Source organism: Gymnodraco acuticeps, unplaced genomic scaffold (genome assembly GCF_902827175.1).
Source record: "Gymnodraco acuticeps unplaced genomic scaffold, fGymAcu1.1, whole genome shotgun sequence".
NCBI classification, from domain to species: Eukaryota; Metazoa; Chordata; class Actinopteri; order Perciformes; family Bathydraconidae; genus Gymnodraco; species Gymnodraco acuticeps.
The window spans coordinates 3101102-3110205 of NW_022989974.1; the positions used below are offsets into that span (position 1 = coordinate 3101102).

Sequence of the window (9104 nt, forward strand, 5' to 3'; positions counted from 1 at the left end):
TGTGTAGATGGGAGTTGAGTCTCTGGTTGTTGATGTTAGACAGTCGCACAAGGCGAAGCGGCTGCTGCCCGTGTTGATTCAGCCTCCTCCTCCTCCTCTTCCTCCTCCTCCTCTTCCTCCTCCTGGTCTTCAGTACTGCTCCCCGCTGGACAGCTCCTGCTTGGACATCTCTAACGCTGCATGGTCCCTTTAAGTCTTTTAATGGAAGTAACATCTATTTATGTTCCAAGAAATATTGGGAGTTTACAACTTCATCCACAGGAGGAATCTAAGGATACCTCGTTTCGAGATTTGTGGCAGGCAGCGTATCCTCGGCGGCACACAACACAGATTCATTGTGAGTAAACTGGTTGGTGAAATATTGAGTCTGCGTGTGTGCGTGTTTGGAAACCTCATACTAACGAGTCTGGTTAATGCATGTCTTTTTTTTAATGGGTCGTTGCAGCGATTGTGCGTGTGATTAAATTGTGAATGAGACTGTCAGTGTGTTGCTGGGGTCAATAATGACTGCACGATGAGTTCTGCACCTACACGCTACAGCCAATTAAATGCCGAATTTATCGCTGTGTGCTCGTCTATTGGATGGTGCAAATGTGGAGACGCTATTTCGTGCGTTTGATAACATGTTTAGTTCTCAATTAAGCGCATAGAATGGGGTGGATATTTGTGCAGCTTGGTGCGTAAAGCTTTTACTCATTGGACATCCCTTTGTCTCTAGTATGCGTTTTGTGTCCCAGTTTATTTGAGACCTCTCCGTATCAATTCTGCTTGCAATTTTGTATGTGGATAACTGTTTGGAGAGTCTGCATGGGAATTGTTGGACTCCACTTTATAATGCGTTATTATCGCCGGCTGTTTGCTATTGCTGCGGTGCGTCTTGCGCTTGGAGTGCATGTTTGGATCGTGTAATTTGTCTTAAAGTTTTCTTTTTTTGTCAGAAACATCCATTTCACTTATTGTGTGTGGCTGTATTAATTGCAGACTTTGTTAAGGCGATCATGTGTGTGCTGATCTGGTTTTGGATGCTGTTAATTGACGCGAAATATGTCGTATGCGTTTTAGTTATGGGATCAAATCCAGCATTTGCCAACGATGTTTTTTTTATCAGTGTTTGTTGAGTTCGATAAGAATGTGAAAATGTGTCAGGCGGTCAAATGTTCATGAGATAAGTGCGAGTTTTCAAACGCATATTTCAGTATAAATGAGTGCCTCTTTTAATTGCTATTTAGTAATTCAAATGCATTGTTGAACCTGCCGAGGAGTAAATAAATGCAGTGGAAAATGTGTTTGCTTTACAAGTGACCGTATTTTTAGCGTCTACTGAAAAAACCGACCAAATGCTCTATTCACGATTGCAGGTTAACGGCGATTGAAGAGCCGTGTGTGCACAGGCTTCACCTCCAGACAATTGATCTACGGGTAAGCTCTAGAAACTGCGAAGCTGCTGTCTACGTGGACTGGTGTTGAAGCCTCTCGTCCGACTGCCAGGACCTTTGCAAAACCCAGAAACATGGCGACGAACGGCACCAAAACGGACGGACAGGTCACAGAACTGAACGAGGTGGCCACTAACGACAAGCCCAAGTCACTGGACGTGAAATCCGAGAAGAATCTAAAGGATTTGCCTGTTAGAGAAACATGGGGAGGGAGATTTGATTTTCTCCTGTCGTGTGTGGGTTATGCAATTGGACTGGGAAACGTATGGAGATTTCCCTATCTCTGTGGAAAAAACGGTGGAGGTAAACAATATTTTCACTGCTAATTTAAGCAAACTGCATGGCCCATTCAGCTCCATGATGCATATTGAAGCATTTCATTGACAGTGTCGAATACATGAAAATAAAAAATAGTCTATCACATATATTTAGAACCATAATTAATAGACATTGTGCTGAAGTGTTTTAAGTGATGCGTCAGTGCAGTTGACACTGTTGTTTTTTTAATGTATAACTTGATTTACTTTTATCCATGCAGGAGCCTTCTTGATTCCCTATTTTTTGACCCTAATATTTGCTGGGATGCCCTTGTTTCTACTGGAAACCTCCCTTGGTCAATACACCTCTATTGGAGGGCTTGGTGTGTGGAAACTGGCTCCTATGTTTAAAGGTATACTTCACAAAAAATATTTTTGGACAAAAGTGTCTTTATATGAGGCCTGTCTTAAAAATATGTATGGTGTTCGTTGCTTTCAATGATTTAAGTCAGGATTTATAAAGGCCAAATAACACATATATCCAATGATAGTTTTACACTGCCTAATTCATTTCTGTATGATAGGTGTGGGCCTTGCAGCAGCTGTCGTGTCCTTCTACCTAAACATTTACTACATTGTAATCATTTCGTGGGCCATTTACTACCTGTACAACTCCTTCACATATGTAAGTATTACATAGTATGCTCATGCGATTCATAAAAAAGCTAAAACCAACATAGGGTCAAGGTTGTTTCATTAGGAATTATAGCCTGTGATATGTGTAAGAAATGTAACATCCATAAAAGTGTCAAGCAGGAAAAAACACCATCATTTTTGTTTTGCAGGACCTTCCATGGAGCTCATGTCACAACGCTTGGAACACAGAGAAATGTTATACAAACTACTCCATTGTAGATACCACCAATCTCACCAGCTCAGTGGTGGAGTTTTGGGAGTAAGATATTGACTGCTTTCTTTTTTGCTTTAACAACAGCAGAACTTGCATCCCAGATACACATACAAGAGAGCCTCCTCTGCTGCATGCTTTTTTTCCCTGTGTGTATAATAGTCCCATTGTTGCTCGCTCTGACTTACAGGCGCAACATGCATGAAATGACCGATGGCTTGGAAAAACCAGGCCAGATTCGAGCGCCACTGGCAATAACACTGGCCATCGCCTGGGTCCTTGTGTACTTCTGTATCTGGAAAGGGGTTGCCTGGACAGGGAAGGTAAGACGTTTGCCAAATGTCGGTATCCAATACATCTTATGAAATACTGCTACCCAAAAAATGTCAGAATTTGACAGCAATGCAATATTTATCAGTCTAATATAACCTTATCATTCATTTAGACTGCAGTCAGCGTTGTCAAGACTGATTTTATAATAAGAGAAGAGACATCAAACACTCATGTCCACTAATCCCACTCTGCCTCATGGTGGCTCCTCTAATTCCAATTCTCCTGACACGGTGTCTATACCGAGTGTGGATTCATGATAGGAGGAGCATACGCTACAATCTGGTTTCCTCCTCTCCCTTTACTTGGAGCAGTTTCCCTCCCTTGTGATGCCACATTTCGAAAGTCTAGTACATCACGTGTCCATGGCAAATAACATTTGTTTTGGTCACAAAATACCCCATCCCCCTGCACACGCTGCTCACAAATTGCTTGCACAGTATTATAAACGCACATAGCAATTGAAAGTGAAGCTCCAGGGAATTATTTGCCAAATATTTGGTCTCTTTATCTGTTTAGATGTTTTCTTTATTCGGAAGAAGACAGAAAATCTTAAAAACCTTCATGAAAATGTCTGTATGGTGCTCAAATTCTAAATGTTTAAATTCTGTATGCATCATACATTTACTTATAGTTCAGTGGTGTAATGATGCTGATCCTGCTGTCTCACATTGTACAGGTCGTTTACTTCTCAGCTACATATCCCTACTTCATGCTGTTTATTCTCTTCATCCGTGGGGTGACTCTACCTGGCGCTATGGATGGAATTATGTTCTATATCACCCCTGATTTCGCAAAACTCAAAGAATCTGAGGTAATAAATGCATATCATTCATACCTATGTACTGCATGCCTGAAAGAGGAGAGCTCGGCATCATGCAGCTAAATGATGTGCTTCTTTGTCAGGTATGGCTGGATGCAGCTACGCAGATCTTTTTTTCCTACGGATTGGGATTGGGGTCACTTATAGCTCTGGGCAGCTATAACCCTTTCAAAAACAATGTTTACAGGTAAGACTGGTGATGATTCACGACTAAAGATAATCTCTGAGAAAGAGATAAAGAACGCTGGCAAATTGAATTTAATCAGAGCAAGTCATAATGGCTGAAGATGGCGGTAATTAAATTGCTGCTATTTAACTGTATTGTATGCTCCCATTAAAGACCATATTCAATGATACTTTGTAAGAGCCCTTTAAGGGTCTTATTAATGTGAGTCGCTGCCATGAATTGAATAACAATCTAAGGAGAAGGCTGTTTCTCGTCTCGATGTGCGTGCTAGAGGGCGGAAAATAACAACTGTGATTGCAAAGCCTGAATGTTATCTCCTGCAGCACCATGGTTCTAGGTCACATCAACAATTAGTTACATCAAAATAATTGTGTTTATTTTGTGCGCTCTAAATCTACATTTATGAAAACTACATGAAATCATTTTCATGATTTATCATTAGCTCTTTAATAAGATCTGTTTAAGTCTGTCATAAACAATACACATGTTCAAACATCTGTATGATCAAAATAAATTAATAGCAGTGATTTATCCTCACAACTACCCTTTCAGACCTCAGTCTCGTTGCGATGTTGAATGTTTATGGAAGCTTAACACAGAGAAAGAAAAGAGTCACGATATCAATGGGTCTATTTCATGTTTCCTCTCTCCAGAGACTCTATCATTGTGTGCTGCATCAACTCTTGTACCAGCATGTTTGCTGGCTTGGTCATCTTCTCTATTGTTGGCTTCATGGCCAATGTAACAAAGAGACCCATAGCAGACGTAGCAGCTTCAGGTAAGATGTTCTTCTTCTTTAATGTTTCTGTCGCTGCACACAAAAAAGGAGCACTGTCATTGATACTGACTACTTAATACAGCATTTATCATCACTTCTATGTGAATGTGTGTGTTTGCTGTCATATCAGGGTACTATCAGTATAACCCTGATGAAATATGATTCTCCTATTTGCTATCCAGGTCCTGGCTTAGCTTTCCTGGCCTACCCTGAGGCTGTAACCCAGTTGCCCGTGTCTCCTCTCTGGGCCATTCTGTTCTTCTCCATGCTGCTCATGCTGGGGATAGACAGCCAGGTAAGGGGCTTGGGGATGATCTGCTCATGGGCTGACCTAAATATTTAAATGCAGGTACATATCATGCTGCCCACCCCTGGTCTCTGCATGATAAGCATGCAATTTGCTCCTTACGGACAGATATAGCTGAGCTTTGACATCAGCTGTCAGGTCTTTTTAAGGCAATTATATCACCTCTATGTGCCGCAGGTCTTCCTGTCTGTGTGCCTTACCCTTGTGTATGCTATTTCAGTACGAATATGGCCACATCAACAAACAAACAAAATGTAATGCAGTTATATAACCACAAGAACTCCAAAGTATAAGACACAAATGTATGACCAAATTGTAAATTGGGTAAATAGTCTTTGCATATCCGAGCTATTGCCAGAATGGCCTCCAAGAAGTGGATGCTTGGTCATTCAGAAGATTAGGTTAGTGTTTCTGTCCCATGGTTCAGTGCACACAGCAACTCTTTATCATCATCAGTCAACCTAAATACCAACATAACACTGAATAAAAAAAAGTTTCTACAAAACATTCACAGACCTCTACAAGATAAACAAAAATAACAATGTATGTATTGAAAACATATTTGTGGTAAAGAACAAAAAAGCAGCAGATGCATATAGTGCACATGTCCACACTATCTTAATTGTGTTTCTATTATTCTGTTTTTTCAGTTTTGCACTGTTGAAGGCTTCATCACTGCACTGGTGGACGAGTATCCCAGAGCTCTTAGGGGAAGGCGAGAGATCTTCATCGCGGCCGTCTGTTTCGTGTCCTATATAATTGGACTTTCAAACATCACACAGGTACAGCAGAGGCGCCGTTTTTGTTATTAATGACACACAATGAGATGCAGCGCAGGCATCTACTTTGTGTAACTGAAGTTGTAACACTTTTCCTGTTTTTCTGTAACCAGGGTGGAATCTATGTGTTCAAGCTGTTTGACTACTACTCTGCCAGTGGAATGTGTCTCCTGTTCTTGGTCTTCTTTGAATGCATCTCCATATCCTGGTTCTACGGTGTGTGTCACAAAAACATTCAAATGTTCTTTACAATTTAACAGATTAAGGTAGCTTACTCTCACACGTGAAAAGTTGGGGTAGATAGGAAGGTTAGAAAGTGTCACACCTATCCAGACATGTTTGCGCATCTTCAAACGTCATTCAGCCTCAAGGTCAGGAGAACTCATGTAATCCACCTCACCGTCCTCATCATCATGCATGGCAGACCGGCACAAAATTGAAATAAATTGGTTATGAATATTTTGATCATAGATTCATTTGTCTCGCAGGTGTGGACAAGTTCTACGACAACATTGAGGAGATGATTGGCTACAAGCCTTGTATATGGTGGAAGCTGTGCTGGGTCGTGTTCACCCCTCTCATTGTTGGTGTGAGTACTTTGAACTAATACAACCGTACATCTAATGTCATGACATGAAAAATGAAACAATAAATAAAGTCAATATTACCTGCCTGCAGCCATGTCGCACTGAGACAGTGCTGCCTGTAGTCAGTGTTGTCAGGATGCATAAAGCGTCTCGTGTCTCCCACAGGGTGTGTTCTTGTTCAGCGCCATACAAATGGTTCCTCTCAAAATGGGAGACTATGTGTACCCAGGCTGGGGTCAGGGAGTGGGCTGGCTCATGGCCATGTCCTCCATGATTCTCATACCAGGATACATGGTCTATATGTTTCTCGGACTCAAGGGAACTTACAAAGAGGTAAGAAGTGTATTTTATGTTGAATATGAGGTCTTGCTAGCCTGTTTCACCATATTTCTATCTATTCTGATTCTGCAAGTTAACCCCTTAATGATTTGTTTTGTTCTTCTCTACCAGCGACTGAGGATAATGCTCCACCCTCCTGCAGTTGTCAGGCGACCTCTGGAGAATGGACCTGAGCAGCAGGCAGAAACCAACACCGCTACCCTATCGAGCCCTGTCAACCCCGCCAGCCCTGTCAGCCCGGCCCCGGCTAACCCTGCCAGCCCCACCACTCCAGCTCCAGTCAGCACCACCAGCCCTGTGACTCCAGCTAACCCGGCCCCTCCGCCAGCAAATCCAACCACTGCCACTAGCCCGGTGAACCCGGCAACTAGTCCCACTGTCACCATCACCACCGCCACCACCACGGCCAGTTCGGCTAACCCTACTATCACAACTGTTAGCCCGACCGTCCCACCACCCAACCCAGCAAGCCCAACGGAGCCTATTATCCCCCCAAACCCAACGAGCCCGACCTCTAACCTGACCAATGCAGAGGCCAATGTGTAGACAACAAAGAAACCCTCATGGAGCACGTTGACAAAAGAGAACATTACAAAGGACTTCCAAGATTTTAATTGATTCACCTACCTCCAGGGGCAATATGTGATCAAAACTGATTTTCATCCTTAATTTTTTCTGCATTTGTAAAAACCAAACCAATTATGTCTTATTGTTGGTTTTCATTCAGAAAACAATGTCAAAGACTGTTAGTGTTGACAAATACAACCATACATCTGAGTAAAAAAATAAATAATGTAAACATACTGTGTAATACTGTGAGAAAAGAAAAAAACAGAGATATAGTTTAGAGATCTGTTGAATATCTTCATGATTCAAGTAAATACCGTGTGAATATAGTAGATGAAGTAGTGAAAAATTGACATCATTGAAGTGGAAGGGATGTCGTCAATTTTATTGTGGATGTTTACTAAACCTCACACAGTTGTCTCTTTTCCAAACGTTGCACTCTGTGAGGTAAACTACAGGCCACAAGACAAACGGGGAGTAAGCACAATGCCAATAAGAAGTTCATGTTTAGGAGCTCTTGCAAAATATTTTGTGTGTGAGAGAGACTGTTATTTTTCCTTCCTTTTTTTTCAGTAAAAAAAAAGGGAAAACTTTTATGTGATCGAAACATTTTTAGAATTATTTTTAGGATGTTTTATACTATATGTGTTGTGATGGAGGACCAAAATCAATAGGCAGACAAAAGCAAAAACTATGCCATTTAGTGTTTGGTTGGCAAAGCACAGGGTACAAAGAAGTACAACAAAAAAAAAGCACGGGGTTAGAGAAGTGATTTACAAACATTGACTATCCCTTCATGCTGACAGTCAATCCTGTTTACGTCTTGCATGCTTTCCTCAGGAACATCAGTGAAAACTTTCTGAAATGTCTCCTGACAAACAATAAAAAAAGAAGAAGAGAGAAGGCCTTAAGCCAATACACCAATTTCAACAAAGCCATAGTCTGTTTACATGACTGGCAGAATTACAAAATACAACTTTGTATGCTAGCACAAAAACCTGGACCAACTCTGTGTTTAAGTAAAGTCTTTTTTATGTGTAATGATCAATTATAGTTTGATCAATATGTATTCAGCAATACATATGTAGATGTATAAGTCCAGGCCAGTAAGCAAGTGGTCTGTTTCTCTTTTTGTTTATGTTGTCTTTGCTTTACTAGTGAAAAGCACAAGCTTTAATTTCCCCAGACTTTTGCCATGGCGTGTTAGGACAATGTTAGTTTGCTTCTATGGCAGCTACTGTGAAAGGCATCTGGTTGAACAGAACATGTTTACTTTGAAAAGCAAAACAACTGAGCGAAAATGTGAAATGGCTACAGTTCATGTCCTGTGAATTTTGTATAAAGTTACTCTACCACAGTTTTCTCTGGAACTTTGTTGTAAAACTGTACTGTGTAAAACATGTAACTGTGAATGTCTGTAATACATTGGAAGTTATTGTCTAAATGTTGAAAAAATGGAGTTGCTGTTTTCTGCAATAATATTTTGATCACAGAAGCTAAAGCACATATCTTACAGAAATATACGAGATGATGATGACAATGAAGATACTGAGGATTATATTAAAAATAGAAACTAAGTCTAGTAAAACAATATTGTTTTGTATATTTTTAACTGTCTCACTGCCTAATGTAAAACATAATATAAACATGATATGTATTTAAATGGTGTCACATGATAAAGCACGATTGTTATGTTATACAAACAGAAAAAGACTGAAAAAATAAAGAATTATAGAAAATATAAATTCAATATATGCCTGGCATATGTCCCTTAAGCATGTGTGTCTCAAGTAGCAACCCCACGCTT

The 9104-nt window shown here is 40.6% G+C and overlaps 1 protein-coding gene across 3 annotated transcripts; it reads left to right on the forward strand.

Moving 5' to 3' along the window:
• On the forward strand, positions 1-9042 carry LOC117543038 (sodium- and chloride-dependent GABA transporter 1-like). 3 transcript variants are annotated; one of them, XM_034211053.1, is made up of 15 exons: positions 1-337; positions 1359-1739; positions 1975-2106; positions 2278-2378; positions 2539-2648; positions 2791-2923; positions 3610-3744; positions 3837-3940; positions 4594-4718; positions 4901-5013; positions 5676-5807; positions 5918-6020; positions 6293-6393; positions 6557-6724; positions 6842-9042. In XM_034211053.1, exons 2-15 carry the CDS (start codon positions 1511-1513, stop codon positions 7274-7276), a joined length of 2121 nt encoding a protein of 706 aa, XP_034066944.1. In that variant the 5' UTR covers positions 1-337; positions 1359-1510; the 3' UTR covers positions 7277-9042. The 3 variants fall into 3 exon arrangements, with proteins under 3 accessions (XP_034066944.1, XP_034066942.1, XP_034066943.1); XM_034211051.1 differs by lacking the exon at positions 1-337 and adding an exon at positions 572-676 and having other exon boundaries at positions 6842-7276; XM_034211052.1 differs by lacking the exon at positions 1-337 and adding an exon at positions 767-870 and having other exon boundaries at positions 6842-7276.
• The last annotated feature ends 62 nt before the right edge of the window (positions 9043-9104 follow it).